This window comes from Pleurodeles waltl, chromosome 3_1 (genome assembly GCF_031143425.1).
Source record: "Pleurodeles waltl isolate 20211129_DDA chromosome 3_1, aPleWal1.hap1.20221129, whole genome shotgun sequence".
Lineage (NCBI taxonomy): Eukaryota > Metazoa > Chordata > Amphibia > Caudata > Salamandridae > Pleurodeles > Pleurodeles waltl.
Window position 1 is genome coordinate 352,941,152 of NC_090440.1, and position 25,034 is coordinate 352,966,185.

General features: G+C 42.5%; 1 protein-coding gene across 2 annotated transcripts in view; it reads left to right on the plus strand.

Annotated features, from left to right (window-relative positions):
* Positions 1-25,034, plus strand: part of GALK2 (galactokinase 2) — an 849,252-nt gene that overhangs the window by 435,567 nt on the left and 388,651 nt on the right. For both annotated transcript variants that reach the window (XM_069222509.1, XM_069222510.1), the window contains exon 6: positions 17,862-17,960. In XM_069222509.1, the coding sequence (XP_069078610.1) occupies positions 17,862-17,960 (99 nt within the window). The remainder of the gene's footprint in view (positions 1-17,861; positions 17,961-25,034) is intronic.

The window sequence follows — 25,034 nt, forward strand, 5'->3', positions numbered from 1 at the left end:
CGAGGTGGGGGTGATCCACGTCTACATGAAGAAGGCAACGTCCGTGACGATCAAGTAGAGGCGGACCCAGGCTTCTACTGCATGCTTGATGAGGGCGCGTGTGTTGAGGAGTATGTACTTGAAGTGGTCATCCGTGCTTGATACGGGGTAATGTGGAGGTCCGTGGAGGGTCCGGGGGCATGTGCAGCATGAAAAAGGTCCATGAGTGTTCCTCAGGTCGGCTAAGGTGGCAGACTGAGTATGTTCCACAGTTGAGGGCGCGTAGTGTGCTGGAGTTGAACCAGCAGACGGAGCAAGGACCTGGGTCCATGGCGCTGGGTGTGATCCAGGTGTGAATGGGCGCCGACGGGCTTGCCTTTGACGCACTAGTGGCGTGGCCGCACAACGGCCACCATTAAGAAGGGGAGGGAGGCAGGGGGTCCAGTCACCTGGGTGCAGGAGGACGGGAAAGGGCTTTGCAGGGAGGGAGGGTATGGGGCCACAGGGGCTGCGCAGGGAAAACGCAGGTAGAGTGAATGGAGAGAGAAAGAGACAAGAAGGAAAGAGAATCAAATTGAATAAAAAGACAGAAACATACACAGAAGAAAAAAACAAGTAAAGGCAGAAGTAAAAGCAGGATTAATCAGAGACAGAAAATACTTATGTGCAAATGGCCACTAGACCACAAAGGATGAGGCTCAAGCAGGAGCCTGTGGGTGGAGGCGGGCCTCGAACTGAAAGGCAGGCAGGCTCTCAGTTCACTTGAAGCAGAGGCATCAGCAACAGGTGGAGCTGCACAGAAGAGGGCAACAGACGCTGACCAGGAGGTCAGAGGAGTCAACACTTCAAGCAATAAAGCAGTGAAAATGGCACACAAAAAGATACCACACCAGGTAAGAAAAATAGATCTTTATTTTATGAACAAAACAAGACCAAAACCCAAAAATCCAATAAGTAGAAGTCAAGATCTGATTTTTCAAAGAATAAACTTAGTTCTAGTGCTTAAAGGCATGAAGCGCCAACCAGGGCTATCTGGTTGTGTTAGACTGGGTCAAATCTGAAAAGTCAGGCAGACCACAATTGAGCGCAGGTCAGATACAGGGAACATCCCTGACCCGATGAAAACAGAACCGTAGTTCGTAGTTGCGTCGATGTCAAGAACAAGACGCGAGAAGCAAAGAAGATGGTGCATTGGCGTCAGTTCCACAGATGTAGGCAATACATAAGTTCCAAGCAATGCAAAGTCAAAGATGAGTCGGAAATGTAGGCAATGAGCTGTGCATTCAGCAATGTGGTGCCTCCGATCCTCGCAGCAGCGGCAAAGCGCTGGTGTCATCGGCGAAGCAGTTTCTTTGATCTTTGCAACAGTGATGATGCATCAGCGTCGATGGAGATGTGCCAGTTCTAATCAGTGCAACGGAGTTGATGCACAGGTTCTGGCAGTTGCTGCACTTTATATCCACTTCCAACGGCCCAGGATTGTATTGGCACCACTTGGCATAGCAAGACTTGCAGCAAGCAAGGTCCAGGTGCTGTTGCAGGATAGAGAAAAGTATTTGATGTCCCTGAGACTTCAGAAGAACAGGAGGCAAGCCAGCAAACCCATGGAGTCACTTTGGTTCTGGGTTGGAGAGATTCAAGGCCAGTCCGTCTAATAGCAGGTCAGCACAGAGGAGCAGGAGTCCAGCAGTGACAGTCTTTTCAGCAGCACAGCAGTACTTCTTTCTGGCAGGATATCCACAGGTCTAAAATGGCACTGAGTTGGTGGTGTCTGAGGTCCAGTTCTTATACCCAGTAGTGCGCTTTATAAACCCTGATTAATTGATTAATTGAGTGGTGCCTTTGAAGTGAGGGAGACTTCAAAGAGAGGATTTGAAGTGTACAGAGTCACTGCCCTTCCTGCCCAGACTCCAGATTATTTACAGAGGGTTATGCAGCCCTTTGTGTGGAGCCAGGACACAGGCCATTCAGGTGTAAGTGTTGGCTCCTCCCACCCATCCTGCCCAGGATGGCCCATCAGGCTTTGAATGGCCCATCAGTTACACCCAAGCTCCCTTTGTGTGTGGCTGCCTGGAAAGAATGCACAAGAGTTCAGCTGTCATCCACCCAGACGCGTATTCAGAAACAGGCAGAAGGCACTAAATGGCTAAAGTAATAAAGTGCCAACTTTCTAAAAGTGGCATCTTTCAGAATTACAATTTAAAATCGGACCACCACAAGTTGTTATTTTAAATTGTGATTTCACAGACAGCAGACTTGGGGATCCCACCTCTTCCCAATTGGATATTAGACATATACAATGTAATAAGGTAACCCTAATATTATCTTATGAGCGGGATACGCCTCGCAGTACTGAAAAGCAAATTTAAGAGTTAAAACTTAAAACTACATGTCCTACTTTTTAACTACACTCCACCCCGCCTTAGGGGTGATGTATACGTATTAAAAAGGAAGGTTTGGGCCTAGCAAGAGGGTTAACTTTCCACATGGCAGTTTAAAACTGCGCACACAGGCTCTGCAATGGCAGGCCTGGGACGTTTGAATGCCTCAACATGGGTATTACATAGCAGCAATAGTGGCGATGCCCCTGCCCTCAAGATTATGACCTTATTAATGTCTGATCAGTGGCACATCCCCCAAATATCAACTTTAAATAGGCTTTGTAAATTAAGCTATGTAAGAAATGGGGTCTTTTAGTTGGCAGTCAGGTTACCCCCTGTCCAAGCAACCCTCACTCTAGTCAGAGTAAGTTACACACAATCCAAATTATACCATTCCCACCCTCTGGTAGCTTGGCACTGAGCAGTCAGGCGTAACTTAAAAGGCAACGTGTAAAGTATTTGTGCAATAAATCATGCAATAACACAGTGGGAACACTACAAAAAGACACCACACAGGTTAGAAAAATATAAGATATTTATCTGATAAAAAGCATGTAAAATCGATCCGGATTTGATAAGTATATGTTGAAATATCACTGTTTGAAAATGATAATTAGAGTCTTTAGTTCTTAAAAAGTAATAAGTGTCTCTTGCAAGCACAAAGTTCCTGGTTTGCGTCTAAATTATCCACACAGGACCGCAGAAGAGGAGATGTGTGGAAAACGGGGAGGTGTGTGTCGGTTTCTCTGGGCGCACACAGACGATGCGTCAATGTTTTTCCACACATCAAGGGCTCTGCCTCGATTTCTGGTGTGCAGGCTTGGATCTTCTTCGGGTTGCTGCGTATTTGGCCGCCCCGGGATGATGCAGAGAAATCCTGGGCATGCAGGGTGAAGTCCCTGGAGCTGCATCGATCTGGTGGGCGATGCAGGGAAATTTCTTCACATAGCAGACGCTGCATCCAGTCCTCTTGCAGGAAGTTGGGCTGCGTCGTCCCGGCGCAGTGATGCGTTGATCCAGTGGGCCGTGCATTCAAGTTCCGGTCGCAACGCAGAAGCTGCGTCGATCTCCACTCGGGGAGCCGGGCTGTGTCATTTCAGTTCGGTGAAGTAGTGATTTTCTCACTGCAGGACAGGCTGTGTGTCGATTCTGGCAGGCTGTGCACTGATTTTCACCGCACAAGGAGGTCTTTGAAGAGATGAAATCTTTTTGGCCCTGAGACTTCGGGAAGCAGGAGGCAAGCTCAATCCAGGCCCTTGGAGAGCACTTCTCAGCAGAGCCTGAGGGCAGCAAGGCAGCAGGGCAACAGAAAGGCAGCAGTCTTTTACAGCAAAGCAGTCAAGTGAGTCATTTGGGCCGCCAGGCAGCTTCTCTTAGCAGGTTGCAGGTTCTGGTTCAGAGTTTCTTTCCCAGGAGGTATCTTGTCAAGAAGTGTCTGAGTTGGTAGTGCCAGGGACCTGGTTCATATACCCAAATGTGCCTTTGAAGTGGGGAGACTTCAAAGAGTGGCTTAGAAGTGCACAAGGTCCCCTTTCAGGACAGTCCTGTCTGCCTGGGTCCCAGTAGGGGGTTTGGCAGTCCATTGTATGATGGCAGGCCACTGTCTTTTGAAATGTAAATGTCAGGCCCTCCAACCTTCCAGCCCAGGAAGACCCATTCAGTATGCAGATGTCTGCAGGTGTGACTGAGCATCCTGTGTTTGTGGTTGTCTGGGTGAAATGCACAAGGGAGCTGTCAACCAGCCCAGCCCACAAGTGGATTGTGAGGCACAGAAGGATTTAAGTGCAGAGAAATGCTCACTTTCTAAAAGCGGCATTTCTGAAATAGAAATATAAAATCCAACTTCACCAGTCAATAGGATTTTGTATTACCATTCTGGCCAACCTAAATATTACCTGTTTACCCCTTTCAAACAGTTTATGGAGCTAGCCTTAGTGTTAGCCTATGAAAGGAGCAGGCCTCACAACAGTGTAAAACGAATTTAGGAGTTTTATACTACCATGCATGTAAAACACATATGTTAATGTCCTGCCTTTTACTTACACTGCACCCTACCCTATGGGTTACATAGGGCCTACCTTAGCGGTGGCTTATATGTAGAAAAAGGGGAGTTTAAAACGTGACAAGTACTTTTAAATGCCAGGTCGTATTGGCAGTGAAACTGCACACACAGGCCTTGCAATGGCAGGCCTGAGACATTATTAAGGGGCTACTTATGTGGGTGGCACAATCAGTGCTGCAGGCCCACTAGTAACATTTAATCTACAGGCCCTGGGCACATGTAGTGCACTTTAGTTGGGACTTATAAGTAAATTCAATAAGCCAATTGGGTATGAGCCAATGCCACCATGTTTTAAGGGAGAGAGCATATGCACTTTAGCACTGGGTAGCAGTGGTAAAGTGTGCAAAGTCCTAAAACCAGCAAAAACAGTGTCATAAAGTGAAGGGAGGAAGGCAAAACGTTGCGAGTGACCACCCTAAGGCTGTCAGGTCCAACAAGCCATTTTTCTTGAAACTGAGAGTTCTGAAAATACATACATTGTCATCTCAAATACACTCTCAATTTAGGAAGACAACGTTAATTAAATCAAATAAAAGTGTCTAATTTAGTAGGCTGCACTGCACACAGGAAAGCTACTCACGTGGAGGTGCGGAGCAACCAGTAGCTCACAAGCTACTCGGAGTAGTCTGTTTTAGTAGCTGATACTGAAGTTGAAATTGGATTTGTTTTTATGTGTTGCTTTTTTTGCTGCAAGTGCTTTCTTTAGTTTTGATACTAGGATGGCCATGGTTAGTAATGAAGACTTTATCAACTCTCTACTTTTTGGTCCTTTTCCCCACAAAGAATGGTTGGGTAAGCAGTGCAAGCTTATTTTGGTACTTGGAGGTATTTATTTATTGTTTGTATCAACTGCCGGTGTTGCCAGTGCTTGGTGAATAATGTAGAACTGGGGTTAATCTGTCATGAGATTCTTAGTTTCGGGTGCGTTTAATTAAACTAAAATATTGAGTCTCGGCTCTTCGACTGAATGTAAAAAGTGTTCCTCCATTCCTTTGATTAGATCCTTGTAGCAGAAAATTATTCCCCAGGTTATATGTGGATCTGAATTATTAGCTCTTGAAGTGGAAAAGCCTGGAGAATTATTGTCTGAAAACTTTATTTCAGCTTCCAACCAGTCTTTGAACCAGGTTTTACGATTTGAATTGCACTTTCCAGCTGGAATCGTTTATCCAGAGCTCGCTGTCTCAGATTCTTCCACATTTTTAGTCTGTCAGAAACACGAAAAAGGGTTTCCCGCATAATTTAGGGGCATTTATTGTAGAAATTCCTTAGCTCCTATGAGTTTTTAAAAGAAAATTCAGGATGTGCACGGTTTCACTTAGCTCGAATTTGGGTACGGCCTTTGCTAAACCTAAAATGAAACGGATGAGAAGTGTCGTTGAAGATGAGCTTTATATAAAAGGAAAAAACAATATAGCCCCTGTTTTACCCTTGTTTGGGCACGAGGAGACATACCCATATATGAGCTCCTCGCCCATACAGGCAGAAAGAGATATTCCATTTATGAATAGGGTTCAACCCAATATGAAAGACAAAGGATCATACGACCAGCTTGGTAAAGGAACATGGGCTTTGCATTTGTGAGTATAACATTTGGTGTTAATATTTAATATTAGACAGTCTCTTTTTTTATCAACAAAAATTGAACCTGTGGCCAACAATTACGTTGGTAGCTGTGTGCTCGTAAACGTTTTTAATTATTCACAAAAACGGCTGTGACAAAGTATTATTTACTTGGCAGCAAATGCTTAGCAATTCACAGAGGTTACAAACACCAATATATGGGTAGCAATAGCAGTCAACAGGTACCTCCAAACCGCACCTTTGGCAACTAGGCTGTATCGAGCACCTCTTCAGAACTTCTTTCCATATATTTACTCCTCTCCTGTGCCAAGCATTTTCACGGTTTATGATTCCTGTTTGGGTGCCTTATTGGGCGCATACACATTTAACTTACTTTTACATCCCAAAAACCATAAAGAGTTATATTTCTAATTATAAAATCTTGCCGGGCCCACATCTACTCCTAATAAATTTATCAGCAGCATTAGAAGTCTGATGGTGGGTAAGCATTGGACCCCTGCCACTTGATTGATGCAGTCATTCTGGATGGAAAAGATGGAGTGTTCCCTTCTGCTTGGGTGTCGGTACCAGCTTGCAGCGCTGAGCCAGCAAACCTGTGGTAAGACAGAAGCTGCCGTAGGCACCCCTGGCGAGTTTTAGTAGTACAAAGCAGCATTACACTTGGGTGGTATATGGCTATGTTACCCAAGGAAGTCAGCTAGCTAAATATGGTGAGTCTTTCCAGCTTTAACCAAGGGGATTAAAGATCCCTCTGTTAAAGGTTTTGTATTTATTGAATGCATCTTCTCGGTGTGTAGTCATTTGTTGTCTCATGCTCAAAAGGAATCCTGCCAGTTAATTATCCTTGGATAACTAATCTAATTAAAACAGCCTATCCATTATGTGAAAATTCTGCAGTTGGAATACAGCCGCCACCTGCCACATAGCAGTCACAACATATGACACATCCCAAGATATCCATAACTAATATGTCTAAACCACCTACTTCAATTCCATGTTGCAGTAGGTAAGCGCTCGCCACTCAGGAGGAGACTTTGATAAAAAATAAAAAAAAGACCAAGTTTAAAAGTTGCTCACCTTTTTTAAATTCTTGCTGAGGCTTTTTAGTGGCAGTGGGGTGGGGTTCCTTTCATTGTTACATATTGTAAATTCTCCCATTGCGTGTTGATTTCTTTTTTGACTACGAGGCGGAAGTGAGGGTCTGTCAGAGCCCTTCTTCCGGTCCCCGTTTGCTGACGCTGTAGAGTCAGCGTTCTAGTCGACGCAGGTCATTAGACCTCGCGTCTTTAAATGAAAACGGGAGAGCGGCCGTGCTGCTGGCGCGCCGAAGGCAAGCCTGTCTGCACCTGAACGGGCCCAGGGGCCAGAAACTCTGGTCTTTTATCTAATAGCACTTATTTTGACCCATCTGAGGGTAGGGGGCTGACCAAATTTTGCAGACACAAAGCACCTTTAGATTACAGGTCAGATTGGGTGTGTGAGGTATGCAATTGGAAATTATGCGCTCCCCTGACCCTGAAGGAAGTCAGAGCGGCACGCAGTAGCATGGTGAAGTTAGGTAACTCAAATAAGGGGTGTAGGATGGCTTATGCTAAGCCGTTTTGTCAGGCATTGGTCAATGCTCGGTCACTTCCTAAACATAAACTAGAAATTAGGGAGATGCTTGAAGCTTGGCATATTGATAGTTAGAGTCTAATCCAGATTTTATTGAAGCAACTCTCCCGGGGTATATGTATTATAGATTGGATAGACCTCTGGGTCGGGGAGGTGGTCTGGCTATTATTTGCCAGACTATGTTCTCCTGTATTTGGACGAATATTCCTTCTGAAACATGTGAAGCAATGGCATTTAAGATTTCACAGAAAGACCAGGTGTTTCTTGAGGGGTTACTGATTTACAGACCACTTGGTTCTTTTGTAAAAAAAAAATCAATCCTGGGTGTCTCTCTTGGAACCTATGGTTATGTCTTCCAAGGCAATCATATTAGGAGATTTTAATATTCATTTTGACGAATCCTCAAATCCAGTGATTTTATGATGGCTTTGGATTGGATTATTAAAGTTTCATCTGCCACGCACATAGCCGGTCATATATTGGATGGGGTTTTTGCGCGTACTGATCTACGGATAGAGTTAACTAATTATCAGTTAAGGTGGACTGACCATCATCTCCTGCTGTTTAAAATTGCGATGAACCACCCTTCCCCTTTTTGTAACAGGGAGAATGAAGTAATTAGACCGTGGAAACAGATCAAACAGGAAGAACTGGTACCGGCCCTGGAAAAGGGTTGGGTTAGGGACAACAAGCGGTCCATGCCCCTACTAGAAAGTTTCTCTCAGGGTCTAGAGACTGTTATGTTTCAATTGGCTCCTCCCAAGACCCTTAGGCCTACTAGTCGGAACAAGTTGAATCAACCCTGGTTTACTAGTGAATTGAAATCTCTTCAGAGGAAATGTCGTCAACTTGAGCGACACTGGAAATTGAATCCTGGCCCAGAGGAAAGGGACTTACCTAAGTCTACTTTCAAAATCTATAAAGAGGCGCGTTTCAAGGCCAAATCTACCTTCTATACGGCTAAGGTTCAGGAGGCCTTGAATGCTCCAAGGGAGCTTTTTAAGGTGATCAAGAAATTATCTACTCCCTCCAGGCCACCTGAACTAGTAAATTCACAAGAGTTCTGTGATAAGGTAGCAAAGCATTTTGAGAATTAGATTCTCTGTTCTCATGCTAACTTTGTCTCTTCTGAGGAAGGCAGGGAGCCAATCTCTGACCTCCTATGATCCTATAGCAGGTGGATTAATTCTGTCTGATTTTCAATGTCCGACCCAAGACTGTATTAGCAAACTGATCCTTAATATTAAGTCGGGTTCCCCCCTGGATTCCTGTCCTCCCTCTGTGATTCAAATGGCCTCTGACTTTATGGCTCGGACTTTAGTTCCTATTTTTCAGGAAATCCTTAGTTTTGGATGCTATCCTGCCAGATGGAAGGAGACTATAGTAGTTCCTGTGAAAAAGAAACTAGATGGGGATAGGCAAGACTTAGATAACTTACGGCCAATTGCGCTCCTTCCGTTCTTTGCCAAGATTCTGGAGAAAATTATGAATAGGGAACTAGCAGATTTTCTTGGGGAAGTGGAAGCTTTAGATCCTTCTCAGCATGGCTTTCAGAAAAGCGCATAGTACGGAGACTGCTCTTATCTCATCCACCGACTCTATTCGAAGACTCGTGGATGAGGTACAAGGCGCCATTCTAGTCCTATTGGTTTTGTCGGCAGCCTTTGATACTGTATCCTCTCAGATTTTGATGACCCGCCTTTATCAAGTAGGCATCAGAGGTAGGGCCTTGAAACTTTTAGAATCCTTTCTAACAAACAGGTGGCCCACTGTAAGATGTGGTAATTTTGGTTCTACACCTTATCTATTACCTTGTGGGACTCCACAGGGTTCCTCATTGAGCCCTACCCTGTTTAATATCTATGTTGCCCCGCTGGCTAACTTGGTCCGATCTTTTGGTTTTACCCCCACCTCATATGCAGATGACACACAGCTTATTATCCCAGTTAATAAAAACTGGGAGGAGGTGGCGGACCGTTTTAACCACTGTATGAAGGAGGTCAGTAACTAGATGGGGACCAACTGGCTTAAATTGAATGCTGCTAAGACTGAAATTCCTTGTTTTGGGTCTGGTATTAAACATTGGAATCCACGTTGGTGGCCAACAGACTGTGGTTCCCTTCCTACCCCTACCAATGTTAGTAAGAACCTGGGTATTATGTTTGATGATCAACTGTCTTTCAAATATCAGGTAAACCACAAGGTAAAAACATGTTTGTGGTTGATTAAAATGCTAAGGAAAGTTTTTCCTTTTCTCCAGTATAAATGGAGGATTTCCGCCACTTTAGCTTTGGTAATGTCTAAAGTAGACTATTGCAATGCCTTGTTTCTCAATTTAGATAAAGGCCTGCTCAATAGGCTGCAGCTGATTCAGAATTCAGCCGCCAGAGCTGTTCTTAATCGCCCTCGTTGGACCTCTGTGAGAAGTAGTCTTAGACAATTACACTGGCTTCCGGTGGCTCAACGGATTATTTTTAAATCTCTTTGCTTGTCTTATAAAGCAGTGCATGATCAGGGTTAAAATTATGTGATCGCTAAATTATGTTGGTACAAACCAAAGAGATATCTTAGATCATGCTCAGCCTACAACATTCAGGTACCCCGGACTAATAAGAGTGAAGTGGGGTGATAAAGCCTTCTCTGTAGCTGCAGCTAAGTGCTGGAACTCCCTCCCTCTAAACATTAGGGCAGAAACTAGTTATTTACGCTTTAGGAAATTGATTAAAACATGGCTCTTTCCTAGCTAATCTTCGTCTTTTTCTGAGAGTTGGGGGTTTCCTGACAAGTTCGGGGTCGTCTTTACCCATGCTAGCGCTTCGATGCTCTTTTTGAGCCAGAATGCACTTTATAAATATACACATACATACATACATACATAGTGCATACATGCATGCTATTTATGAAATCATTCATTTGCAGTTGGATAAATAAAGTACGAGCCTGGGTGTTAATATTCATCTCTATTTTTTTCCTTGACAGTGTCAGCAATCCTTCTGAGAGCCGCTCCTGATAGGTTCAGGAGTGGGTTTGTGTCAGGGCAGAATTGTTGGATGGGGTTGGTATTAGTTTGGTAGCTTTGTGTGTATTGTCCTATGATGTCCTAGAAAGAAAATCCCATCATGAAATAAAATTGTGGCTGCAACAGTGTAGCAGCTGGGAGTGGGGCCGTTTTGTTTAACAGTGTTGCAGAAGAGTAGTATGACAAGGCGTGAGAATATGATGTTTGCGCCGAACGTTGTAAACGTAATGGGCATCAACTGCAAAATATGGCACAATAGATAATTTTTAAAAAGTACTAGTATTTTTGTTGTATTTGTAAGAAACAAAGAAAGCGGTAAAGCTGTGCTCAAGATAGAAATGTGAAACAAATTAACTTAAAAGGGTAAAACAAACATTGGCATGTAGAGAGCTCCATTGAAGACAGTGGAGTACCTTGGGTCTTTTAATGGCTGGTATAAGCCCAGAGCTCCAACATTTCAATTTCTTTTCATGTGTCCTCCTTTTTAAATTAGAACATTCTACTTTTAGTGGGTGGAATGTTCTAATATCCTCAAAATATACCGGTTGTTAAAGGCCCTTTCCCTGGTCTTAGGCATGAGCTTGGGTTCAGGGCCTTTAACAACCGGTATAGCCCTCAGCACAGGTAATAGTGACTATAAGTGTACCTAATGAGAGGGAAAGGCATCCAACCTGAAGCACTTCCTAAACGAAGATGGTGGAAGTCAGAAAAGTAAATACATCAAAGGTAGCTACATGGTGATCCCAGCTACAAGTCTCATTTGCAGTGTAACTCAAGGACTTCTTGATGGCCCCATCACCAAAACCTAATGGGAACACAAACAGAACAGTATAACTGCATCACCATACCATGTGAAGTTATAAAAAAACATAAGAAAGGGAATGGCCTGAGGGCTGACCCAGAGCCAGCCTTCTTTTTCTTATTGCACTTTTTGAAGATTTGATAACATAAATTCTTCTGAACAGCTGAAGCTGACTGTAGCCTTCAACACATTTTAACATCCCTGATGTAGAGGTCTTCCTGGGGTAAGTGCCTCTCACTACAATACTTTATTACTTTTGAGAATTTTGCGTGTAGGCTTTAGATAAACAAGTACAATGTATAGAAACAATTTTATTTTTTGATTAAGTTCTTTTAAAGTAGTATTCATCTGATCTCGATAATGTTTTTAGGGTTGAGCGCAAAGAACTCTGTCCCTGGTGTAATCTCTCTATGGGCTTTTAACCATGTCCATCAGTTTGGTTGGTCCGTGAGCTTGCCTTTTACAATGCGCTTCATTTCATTAGTAAGAGGCATGCGTACATCATGCCTTTTCTGGTGTTTAGCCCTCCTCGAGCACAGTGGCCAGCTACAAAAAACATACGAGGCTCCATGTTTTCCGTATAGTTTCTGGACTACGTTGCCTCATTATTTCTCAGGCAGCCCGATCTCGCTGGGCAGTAGTCGTGCTCTTTGCATGACATCGACCCTGTTAAATGGATATTTGCACTTTTGCCAATACGTTTCACTGCAAGCGAACTTGTAGTACCTTTTGTGTGTCCCGGTCACGCTTCGTGGTGGCCATGGGCTTGCTTATTTGAAACTGTTTTACTTTTCAGTTTATGTGGCAAGAAAAGTCCAGTTAGGAGTTTAAAACACGAATAGCTCTAACTCGAGCAAACGTGAGATCCGTTGCATTGCAAATGCTTGTTTTATTGGAGGAGTAAGGAGAAGTTCACCTGTGTTACCCGTTCTGTATTTTTATAGTACATGTTTTTGGGGAGAAGTACGTTTGAAACCTACGTTTGAGAAAAATACGAGATGTTTGTTGAAACAGTAAGTGAATTAATGGACAGTACTGTTTTGTAAGACAATAACTAATTATGTATTTAATTTGCTTAAAACATATTCTGTCTCCAGAATTGAGAGATCGTTGAAGCTTGTCTCTGCAAGATGGCGCTAACAGTAACTATTGATTGAATAAAATGTTCAGGTTTTGGTTACCTTTCAGGAATAGCAGGTTCATTATTACTTTGCTGTTATGTTTTACTATACTCCGCTGCGTTGTGGGAATTCTACTTCTTTATAACTAGGCCTAGCATAGTTTGTATCCCAAATTACATAAATTACTTGGAGGCATATTAATTGTCTTACATTGGTGATTTGGTAGAGATTATTGTTATGTATTTCTCAAAAGGACTACATATTTTACTATTTTCACATTCAGGGATTATTCTGTCCCTTTTTAACTGCGTCCAATGGTTGTACTCATCATCACTTCTTAGACGTGTTGTATACTTTTAAGTATATTTATACTGTGGGTTCCAGCGATTTCATCTGTTGGTTCCAGTGTCCTTTAAAAATCCTTGCTTGCTAGTGGTCAGTTCTGCCTCTTTGTCCTGCCTTTTTTCATTTTGGGAGCAGCACCAACTACTCTATAATTACACTATGTCCTGTTTATGTCTTCTGTAGGGGACTTTTTTTTTTTAGTATTTGCCTGTTGATCTTACACTGTGAGTGTGTGTTCAGTCCCTCCTCCCCACCAGCTCCCTCTGCAAACATAAAACCCAACAGCAGTGGGAGGCTTTTCCAGTTACCCTCGTTTATCTTAGCTCCCACGTTTGGCTTGGAATGGAAAGCTTTAATTTCTTTGTTGCCTCTGCCGTAGCCGTAAAAGACCAGCTGCTGTGCTCCGATCGGAGCTCCTTCAAGGCTGTGCCCTACTGATTAGTGACTGAAGGCGCAATGTTTGTATGAGTATGATCCCACAAGCCTGCATTTAAATACAGCGAAATGCAACTTACAATTTATTTAGACAAACTAAATACACTGTAAAAAATTAGAAAAAGGCACAAAACGTACAGAAAACACTGTGAGGGCAGCTCTAAGTCCCACAAGGCTATAGCTGGCAATGCCTCTTTAAGGGGTCCCTTGATACCGCCCTCGCTCCCTACATGTTTTTCTTCCTGCCCTCCCATCCCTGCTAGCGGATATAATGATTCCCTCAAAAGCAAGTCCTCAGTTTCAGCTCTAATGTTTTATGAGTAGAAGACACAGACAGATGTCTTGTCGCTGTTAGGTAACATTACATAGTGATGATATGAATATGGTTCTTTAGGCAAAATTGTGTTATATTTCGAAGTGCACAGTTTATGGGATGTCACTTTTACGTGTATGGCGTTCTACGTTCAGAAGCTATTTGGGTGCTTTTTTTTAGCTGCCTTAAAATTGGTTTTATTTGCACATCTATTGTACTGTTAGCAGAAGCCCCAGAGACATGTATCACATTGTTCTAATAGTCAAATTACTCGTTTTGCTCCTGGTCAATCAAATCAGCAGTCATTGCTTTGCACATGCTTGGTAACCGATGCGCTTTAAAGGAGATGCCATTGTACATCACGTAATGGTATGTACGTAGCGTCTGACAATATATGCATCTCCGACCAAGGAAAACGCTCCCTTCCCATAACCTTTCATTCTTTTGAAGACGTCATAAACATTATTATTATTTTCTTTAGTAAAACTGACAGGTGCTGAGACAAATGTTTTCACAAAGTTTGCCTTTGCTGTGTTGAGAGTGACCCTATGACAAGATTTCATTCAGGAGTCCACAGGTGACATTTCCAGTCTGCAGGCACAGGCCCATAATTTTCTTCACTGCACTCCCCATCTTCTTGTAATCGATGTAAAACACATTATCAGTAAAGTTCAGTTAGGAATTTACAACGCTAATAACTCTAACTCGAGCAAATGCGAGACCCATTGCATTGCAAATGCTTGTTTATATCCTTTTGCCCTCCATTAGAAACACTTTGATGTAAACATCCTGCAGGTGGAGATTCATATTCAATATCTCTTGTTTTGAGGTAATTATGCACAAATTGTTCTTGTCGAAAAACATGCATATTTATAGCTTCTTCTTGAGAGCGTGCCAGTATGTGTTTCTACACCACGAGGTGCTTCTTTTAATCCCAATGCACCAAAGTTCCGGCACTGTCATTAAAGTCAGTTTAGAACAGATCATTGGTGTCATCCATCCAAGTGGCTGAATAGCTTCTTATCTAAACAGTGTCCTCTCAGAAATAGTGTCTTTACTCTAAAGACATATTTTGATTCCGTTTGATGAAGCCTCCCTTTTCTGTCTCCATCATCTCGATTCCACATCATTATAAGAGTTCTGATTTGCCTTCAGGATAGTTATAAATATGGTAAGTGATTGAATAGTTGCCATGCACAGTAGTAGTTGCTCGTAGATGTACTAGAACTCTTTTTTGTAGTGAAATGTGGGCCTTCCTATATCTTTTGTCTCTCGAATGGACATTTGTGTGTTACAAGTGCTTCTTTGCTGTTAGTCACAAAATGTCTGCGAGTACAGCTGTGTTTATGGAGCCCAAATCCTTTTTTTGTCCCTCAGCCTATGTTTTTCATTCCTGTATTGTAGTGGCTACTTATTTTCAGGTCTTGATTGATTTCACTCTTTGTCACGTGATTGCTGTGTGAGTTCCCCTGAGTGGAACCTAAATCTGCATCTTCTATTATGAGTTGCCTATTTTAAGAGGCGTATCATGATCAGTCTAATTGTATTTGTTGAGACACTTTGACTCTGATTTTGTTTGTTAATAATAGGGGTGGGAGGAATGCGCGGAGTTTGATTTCGTGGAATTACATTAAAATTCTGCCAGATTCTGCAGAATTCTGTGATGTGATAGAGTGGGCATTTGGCACTATATTTTTAGTGCAATATGCACCCTGGGATGAAAGACGCATTTTTCCTAAGAAAATAGTGCAGGCAAATACCACTCTGCGTACTTGCATGCTGTGCAATGATTAAAACGTTTTCACTGTGGAGTATGCAAGGGTGCCAAGTGGTTTGCACTGGTTTCTAAACTTTAGGAACCAACTACTGCATAATCTTTAATTCTGCTGGCAAAGCAGTTGAATTTTAATGTATCAAGTAATTCCGCGTTACAGTAGAAACACGGAATTACAGAAATTCCTCTGATTCTGCTAGCGGAATTGAAAATTTCACCCAGGCCTTGTTAATAATCCTATTCTGTTCTGTTCTTTTCACTTGTCTTTTCAAAAGATTTATCCATATTATGTTCAGGTTGTCCTCATTGTTTGAACATTTCTGCAGCTATTTTGCTGTTTGTCAAACATTCGTCATTTTGGATGCAGTTTGTTTTGATTCTTAAAAATTCCCATATGCTGTGCTCTATATTGGTTTCCTCTCGTGCTGACTTGACACACATGCAGAACACTAGTTGTAGCTTTTGCTTTCCCGTTTGGGGTTATACACATTTCTTGGTTTCTAATGTAAATCACTATAGCCAACTAGGTCTCTTCTTTTGTGCTAGTCATGCAAGCCAGTCTTATGTTCAGCTTGTTATTATTCAGACTTTTAAAATCGCTTTGAAACTCTTTCCATGTGCCATCCTAGATAGTGAAGAGGTTTTATGTACCGCTGCCTCAAGATGATTCATTCTCACCTTCAGCTACCTGCCTACCTGGAAATATGCCAATGAGAACCTCGAAGACAAATCATGAAGTTGTATTCTGCCTTGCCTTTGTTTTAAAGGTTTTTAGGTCTTGCCTACAGTCTGTAATTGAAGGCCTGTTGTACACAAGTCCAATACTTCCAGCTTATTGCTTACACTTGGTTCGTTTTCTTGTCAGCCTCATTTGTTTGCATCTTATTCCTTCCTCTTCTGTTTTATTTTCCATTGCGTATGAACTTGTCACCATCCATTTTATTGCTTTGGGACTTTTTTACCTTTTAAATGTACTGTTGTAAGGTGGGTTTCTTTCATCTTGAAATGCTAATTTTCAATGAAAAGAAAATGGCTGGAAAAATGGTAATGCATGCCAGCAGATATTTCATCACGGTAGGGCCATTGTACCATAATAATGCACGTGTGAAGATGCATGGAGTATTCACAAATGGTTGTATTCATTATTGTTTTGCCAATGCCGTTCTGCATCGGCAAACAAGCATTTACAAATTCAAAAGAGTGCGTAAAAGGCAAGATTATAGGCTTTGCCAAAGCTTGTTTTCATTCTCTTTCTACTCTTCCTTCTGTTGTCTCTAAGTCTCTCATTACTCCCTCCTACGTATCATCTTTACAGCATAGTTCCCTACACAGAGGAAGAGTTAGACTTGAGCAATACTCCCAGCACTGAACTCCCCAGTTCTGCTGTTAATTCCTAAATTTGTTATGACACTTGGGTGTTGATGGTAGGTTAACCAAACTATGGTGTGCTCCCTGACTTGTGTGGCCCACAGTTGTGTGAGCTCGATGGAAACTCAGATGCTAGCAGTCCGCTTGGCCTGCACACTGAAGAAGTGTTTAGTAATTCAGAGAATGGGATATTTCTACCAGAAGGGTGGATACTGTCATTTTAAACCTCATTGTGAGGAACCTATCTGTGTCCTGTAAATATCTGGATAGAAATGCATGAATTGAGATTGAGCAATACTGTTTGGGAAGTGGCCTGTTAAGTAAACAAAACCTTGCAATGGCCTAAAACTCCTTGTCCTCATGATTTGTTAAGGAAGGTTTCAGGTGTTTGTATGGCCAGGTTATACCAAACTAACTATGATATCTCATTGGAAGCCACATTTTGAACACCTGCTCTCCTGCTCTCCATTGTTTGTTGTTTCAGTTCCAAAAGCAGGAGGTAAATTACACGCATATAAAATGGTTAGTGGCTTTGTTCAAATGTGTGGTGTCTGAAAATATGTGCAATATTAATGAGGCTTTCTCGTGAGTTTTAGTATGCAAAAAGGATGATGATGTTATTGGCCTTGTGCTTTACGAGTTGCTCGTTGCATGTCAAGATCTGTGAATAATTAAAGCTTCTCAGAACATGGAAGACAGATAGACTGCAGACAGGTAGTGGCCAGATTATGGGTCAAGGTTCCAGATCGCCAGCCTGGCATACCTTGACTAAATCAGTCAGTTGTCATGATGAATTAGAACATTTTCACTCTATGAAAACAAAACAATGGGAACAAAATGTTAGCCAAATCAGATATAATTATGACATTGATTAAAAAGAATGTAAGGCGGTTATGTGGATTTCCAAAAAGAGTTTTGTCTGGCTTCCAAAACCTAGTCTAGTGGACTGGAATGCTTAAGAAAACATGACCTTAATGATCCACCTTTATAAATCTCCTCCTTTCATCATCTGATGCCCTTCTGGGAATGCCTGCTGTCTCATATTTTCACTAATATTTTTCTAGGTGGAGCTTGCAGAAACTTGTGCCAAGAGTGAGCGCTATATTGGCACAGAAGGAGGCGGCATGGACCAATCAATATCTTTTCTTGCAGAGGAAGGCACTGTAAGTGGCTTTCTTTTTTTTTAAACGGGAAAGATCGGATCTATTCTTAGCTTATCTTATGTTCATCAATTACATTCTGCTCATTAATCAAATTATTGTGAACAATGCATTACTTTTCTAGATTAAATTTGGGTGTATTAGAAATGTGCTTCTCTCTTCTTTCTTTTCTTTACTGAATTTTGTCATTCCCTTTAGAGAGCCTGGCTTCTCACATTGCTATTATTGCACAACATTAAAAATACTATGCACACACTGTCGCTATGTTATGTTGTTAAATTAATTTTTTTGAGCAAACATGCAGAAAACCTCTTGGCGCTTTAGGTTCAAAACTTCATAACTTAGGGACTAAAGGAGATAAAGTAGCCATGTTTTTAACATTTTCCTGCTAGAATTCCAGATTTTGGACATGGCTTCAGAAAAAGCTGTATTACCATGCGAAATGAGGTGAGGTGGGAGGTTGGTGAAAGAAATTGGTCTGCGGAGTGCAAGGCTATAGAAGGTCTATGCCACACGAATGCCGTGGCCAATAAGTCAGGGACTCTCTAGTGGCTTTGTATACAAAAGTCATACATTTGTAACTAATCCTTTAACGAACCAGCAGACAACAAAGTGTTTTTAACCCGGCACAATGAAATTGCATTGGGAACAACTTCCAACTGGGTGATTTTTTGCATCTTGTTCCAACCGTTTGACAAGCCTTAAATTAGGGCATTAGCAAATGGAGATGGGAGTCGAAAATTTTAGCAATAGTTCACAGAGACTCCGTCTTTTCAAGGTTATCGATGTGTGTACCATGGGCAGTGGTGTGCATGCAGCTGAGAGATCTAGAAGTAGCAAGGCACTGATCATCTGCAACAAAATTTAGCTCAGTGCCGTGAATGGGTCTAACGCTGCTTGAAAGACATTGAGCATTCCATTTTTACCTCCCACCTGAGGCAGTGCATGCGCTGTCACTTGCAAGACATTTTGTTTACTAACAGGGAGCTTAGAGCCCACCTATTGCTTACCATTGATTGGTTTCCTCACCACCATTTTCTTACTTCACTTGGTGAGCTTGTGCCAACTTCACTTTTTTTCGAGTATTTGTACCTCACCTGGAGCACGGCCCAAGTACTGCTTCCTTGTCCGGTGGGGTGTCCTTCCACTGTTTGCGCCTTTTCAGAGGTAGTTGGCTTTCTTTTTTTTGCTGGCAGCACTCCATAAGAGTGTGTTAGCAGGCCTTCCTCCCCACTCAGCATTGTTGCTTGCCCAGTTGTTGCTTGTCCCGTTTTTGTCCCTACCTCCATGCTGTTGCGTGACCCGTCACTGCCACCCCTACCACTGTCATTGCTTCCCCCACCCCACCCCTCTTCCCCCCCCCATCATTGTTCCCTGTTTCCCTCCCATGTTGTTGCTTGCCTCGTTCCCTGCTTCACCCATTGTTGCTTGAGCCTCTGTCTAACCCCCACCCACCAGAAAAATTTGCACTATGACGCGGCCACCGCTGATCATGTCATAGTGCTTTTTTTCTTAACATTTAGCCATCAGCAAATGTGCTGCCAGGGTTGGACTAGCCTGTAGGGTAATCAGGTAGTGCCAGGTGGGCTGGTGTGACAGGTCAATGTGTGGGCCGTTTTTGTTGGCTGTTTCTGTGCCTGTTTTGTGGTCTGCCAGGGCGGTTTTTGCTGTTTGTTTCACTCATATGGAAACAAACAGCCTGAAGCAAGCTGAAATTCATGCAGTCTTCCATACCTTTCAAAGCACTTACAGAATATATCTTCACACGTTCGAAACTGCCTCGATAAGGAAACAAAGGCTACTTTTTAGATTTCTAATTCACAAATGGGGCAACTTCTATTATGGTGCCAGGGCCTCTTTGATGTCCCAGTCCGACCTTTTGCACTACTGTGCAAATTGGTTAAACATACTGACAAAGGCAGTAGCCAGTGCATAGGCGAGACCTATTGGCTTTGCCAGTGCTTGTTCGGGAAATTTTGTAACTAGCTTTTCCTAGCATGCAGGAGAAGGGATTACTGCTCAGAGGTGCTGGAATGCTTCAGATGACAGATGGCTTTTTGGTAGTGGTTTGACTCTGCTTTCTTTCACTCCAACAGGGCTATGCCCTGTGAGTGAACGTTTTTAAAAAAAAAAAAGTAATTTTTTTATATGGTGGTAAAGCGGCTTACTTAACTTTGCAAGGCAAAAGCCATTTGGTGAGATGGAGAGTCGAGTATGTGAAACAATGGTCATCAGCTCTTCCATCGTAATAGGGTTAAATGTTGACAGTTGAACAAAATAAAATTAAAAAGGTGATTAAGATGGAGGAAGAACACTCTAAATGAATATTCTCAGAAGAGGAATTACCTCATTGATGATGGCATTGCTGTTTTTTTTTTTATTTTGTCTTCAAAGAAAGAGGACAGTTCTTTGCATAATTACCTAGAGGGATAGATGACACAAAGCATAGATTGTGGTGATTGTAATTCCTATAATACACAAAAGGTAGGGCAGGCATTTGAAAAAGCACCCTTGGCTTTGGTGAGAGATAGAATTTCACTGTGTTGGTTTCTGCTTTGCAGATGATCCCAGCAGTGAGGTTTTGGGTTTTCTAATGTTCTTGTCATCCTTAAGGAAGGCTATTATTTTCTGGGCAATTTCAGGTCAGTAGTTCTCAATAAGTAGCATCAAAGTACTTTTTTGGTTTTCCACCAGAACATGCCTTGTCGTATTCTCTAGAAAGATCTATCTGTATTTTGAGTACCATTTACATTTAGTGAGGAGGATATGGTTAATGTTTTCAACAGCTTCTGTGCTCCTCCTTAACTTGTATGGTAGTGATATGTGGTTGCTGTGTTTATAGTTTGTATACCTTCATCCATGCTATACTGTTTATTATTATTATTGTTATTATTATTATTATTATTATTATTAGAACTTATAGAGCACATGGCTACCCCGGGGCTTCCCAGCCCTAATGCAGGACCATTAAACAGGCAATAAAAAAGCTGACAAACTATAAAGGAAACAGTAAAGTCTTCAACTTTTTACAAAAGGAAAGTTTTGAGTTCTCTAAGCGGAGTTCCAGTGGGAGGGAATTCCATAGATTGACTGCTTTTAGGGCAAAATAACTGTCTCCCCATCTTGCTTTCTTAACATGACGAACATTAATTAAAGAGGCAGACAAGGATCTAAGTGATCTTTGAGGAATATAGGGAGTTACAATCCGCCTAAGAAATGCCGGACCCTTTTTATGAATGGCCTGGTGAACAAAACAAATAGCTTTGAAATTGACACGATGTTCAATGGGGAGCCAGTGGAGAGAGGCCAGGGCTGCTTTGGCAGAATGATGTCTGGGAATGTCCATCAGTAAGCGGGCAGCAGCATTTTGTACCACCTGCAATCTCTTTAAGACTTAGGATGGAGAGCTCATGAATAGAACATTCCCATAATCTAGGCGAGACAATATGAGAGCCTGAACAATAAGCCTTTTGGCCACAAAAGGAAGGAAAGTAAAGATTTTCCTGAAAGTCCTTAACAGCTGAAACAGGTGGCTCCAAGTTTTTCCAAATGACATTCCATCGTAAGACGGGAGTTCAGCCAAAAGCCTAAACTTTTTATATTGTCTTTAGGTGGGTTTAATCCTACTGGGACTGGAGCAGGGGACTTGAGGAGGGATGGGTTCCCTACCAACACCACCTCTGTTTTCTTGTCATTAAGCTTAAGCTTGCTGTCCGACATCCATCTGGCAACATCCAACAGACAAGATGATAGAGTAGCCTGTTCTGAATTGGTGTTGATGGAAAAAGAGAAGACCAATTGGGTCTCATCGGCATAAGACACCAGGGATAAACCATGGAGTTCCACAATCTTTGCCAAAGGGGCCATATAAATATTAAAAAGCGTAGGGCTTAAGGATGAGCCCTGTGGAACCCCACAGGTGAGAGAAAAAATGTTAGAAAAGTATGCCCGATCAAGGGCTTGAAAAGTCCTCTGATTCAAATAAGATGAAAACCATTTAAGGCTGGTACCCTCAATTCCCCTTTGAGAAATTCTGTTAAGTAAGATTTAATGATCCACAGTGTCAAAAGCGGCACTCAGGTCAAGTAAAATGATTGCTGCATATCCACCCACATCTAGGCGTTGTCAAGTGTGTTCAGTAACAGCCAGCAGGGCAGTTTCCGTGCTGTGTTGTGGTCTGAATCCCATTTGAGTGCTATGAAGAAGATTATGCTCCTCAAGGAAGCCTGACACTTGATTGTTAATGTGTTTCCTGATTATTTTTGATGCTATAGGGAGAAGAGCAATTGGTCTGTAGTTACAGATTACTGTTGTATCAAGATTGTTTTTTTTTTAGTAGGGGCTTGACGACAACAGGTTTCCAGTGTTGCGGAAGATGCCGAAAAGACAGAGAGTTGTTAAGAACATTGGTTAGCGCAGGTGTTCTAACATCCGATCCTAAGGCTAAGATGGATGGGGGGTGGGTCCAAAGGAGATTGAGACTTTATAGAGCAAAGGTAATTACCTACTAAGTATTCCCTCGGGGCTGAAAAACTGAGAATAGGGCTCTAGAAGACTGGGAGTCAGCATGAGGGGCTAACTTATCCTCATACAAGGAATTGCTGGGGAGAGTTGTCTGAATGTCAGAGATTTTCTTTTGTAATAAACAGTCTAACTCATTACTGTGTTCCTTAGGGCCTTCCATTACATTACTGGGGAGGTAGGCTGAGTCATTTCCTTAAAAATTAAAAAGATCTCTCTAGGGGAATGAGAGGACCTGGAGGTATAAAAAGATGCCTGCGCAACCTTAGTTTCCACATGGAAGGATCTAATTGCATTCCTGTAGCCTATTTTCAAGACCGGCTCATAAGTCTTTTTCCATTTCCTCTCCACCCGCTTACATTCTTTTTTTTACATGCAGCAGATGAGGAGACAACCAAGGTGATTTCTTTTGATGGGTAGTCGTGTGAATAGTCTTAGTTGGTAGAATAATGTCTAGGGACTTGGAGATCCACTTATCAAAACTGTCTGCTGTATAAGGCTCACAACAAGAGGAGGAGGAACGCAGGCTCTCTAGGGTATCCATCCAATCCTTCTTGTTTAACTTTGACCACTGGCATACAGTTAACTTACTAGGGGGTTAGTGGATTGGAGGAGATTTGGGGTGCGTAAGTAAGACTAAAAAATGATCGGACCAGATCAAGGGAAGGGAGGCCTGAGCCAATAGGTTTGAAAGGTTACTAAAGACCAGATCAATTGTATGGCCTCTTAGATGAGTGGGGCAAGTATCAATTGTGTCAGGTCTAAAGCTGCTAAATCCATAAGTAAAGTTTTGGCAGAGATGTTGTGTGCTTCGTCTACATGAATGTTAAAATCACCTAGGATAGTAAAGTTGAAATTTCTGCATGCAAGATCTGCTACACAGTCCGGTAAGGCCTGCAGAAAACTCCCATAAGGGCCAAGAGGACGATAAATCAAAATGCCAGAGATAGAAAAAGTAGCGTTGATTGCCAGTGAAAAGGACAGACTTTCGCAGTCGGGTATAGAGAGGGAGTGGATAAGTCAATGGATTAATTTTTTGTATATTATTCCTGTCCCCCCTCCCCTGGCGTGGGGTCTATCTACACAATGTTTTAAATAGCCTGGGGGCAGGGCCATGACTACATCAGGAGTGGAATCCTCAGACAATCATGTTTCTGTAAAAATAGAACCTCTGGGACATACTCGCTTAACAGTGAGTGGATATGTAGCTTGTGGGCAGATAGAGAACGACAGTTCAGTAGCAACAATTTGCTAACCTGCTCTACATCCTTTCTCAAGTCCAGTGGACGTATGGGTTGAGGGGTCCATTGCCAAATGTTACTGGAACTAATAGGGAAATTAGGATTTAACAAGTGTTGACAAAAATTCACTGTACAATTGTTAAGTGATGTAAGAGATTGCCTTGGGTAAACTAATCTTTCCGGAACTGCATTCATAATATTTCTAGGCCCTGGACCCGGCGGGACAGGGACGGGCACAGACAGGCTTGCCTTTGGCGCACCTTCGGCGCACCCGCTGCGCGCGTCCTCTTCATGCAGCTCTTTTTGTGGGCCTGGGCAGCAGGTGACTGGCAGCTACACCGCCTCACAAAATGGTGGCTCTACTCTGAACCACCGAGTGAGGGAAAGATGGCCGCCAAGAGAAGCAGCACCAAAGCCTAAAACAAACTAATATCAAATAAAGTGAGAAATCCCCAAAGACTTTAGATGCCGCTGAACACGGACACCGGAGTCAATAAAAATACATGCACTGGGTAAAATATTAAAAGAACTATTAAAACTGTAGAAAACAGCAGAATCGCGGTATAGTTAGAATGGAGGAGAAGTTTTACCTATGGAATACGGTCCGCAGTGCGTCCGCTTTATGCAGCTCTTTTTATGGGCCTGGGCAGCGGGTGACTGGCAGCTAGACTCTCTCACAAAATGGCCGCTCTATTCAGAACCACAGAGTGAGGGAAAGATAGCCGCCAAGAGAAGCAGTACACAAAGCCTAAAACAAACTAATATCAAATAAAGTGAGAAATCCCCAAAGACTCCGGATGCCACTGAACACGGACACCGGAGTCAATAAAAATACATGCACTGGGTAAACTATTAAAAGAACTATTAAAACTGTAGAAAACAGCGGAACCGTGCTATAGTTAGAATGGAGAAGTCATGCTGTCTTCTTGCTATTCTCACTGGCTGAGTTCTAAGAATTCCCTTACAAGTGATGTTGTGTAGGTCCTGTGCTCTTGGTAGAGACATTGAGTGAGAAACAACTTGTGTGAAAGTTTCAGTTTTCTTGCACCACTTGATCTGTTGTGGTGCATTTATCCTCTCTCTTATTCGGCATTGTAGGTAAACAGGGGTATATTCACAGTCTGCTTAAAGAGACGCTGATGGAGAAGACTGTGAGATTTGACTCAGGATTTCCAGAGTTGTCTGTATGGTGTTCCTAGATCTGAGGCATTCTTTGTAATTTACCACAACTCTGCTCCCTTGGTGGAAATGAAGTCAATTTTGTCTTTTGCTTGGATGGCACATAGGACAAAATACCTACTCTAAAGCAGCAAGC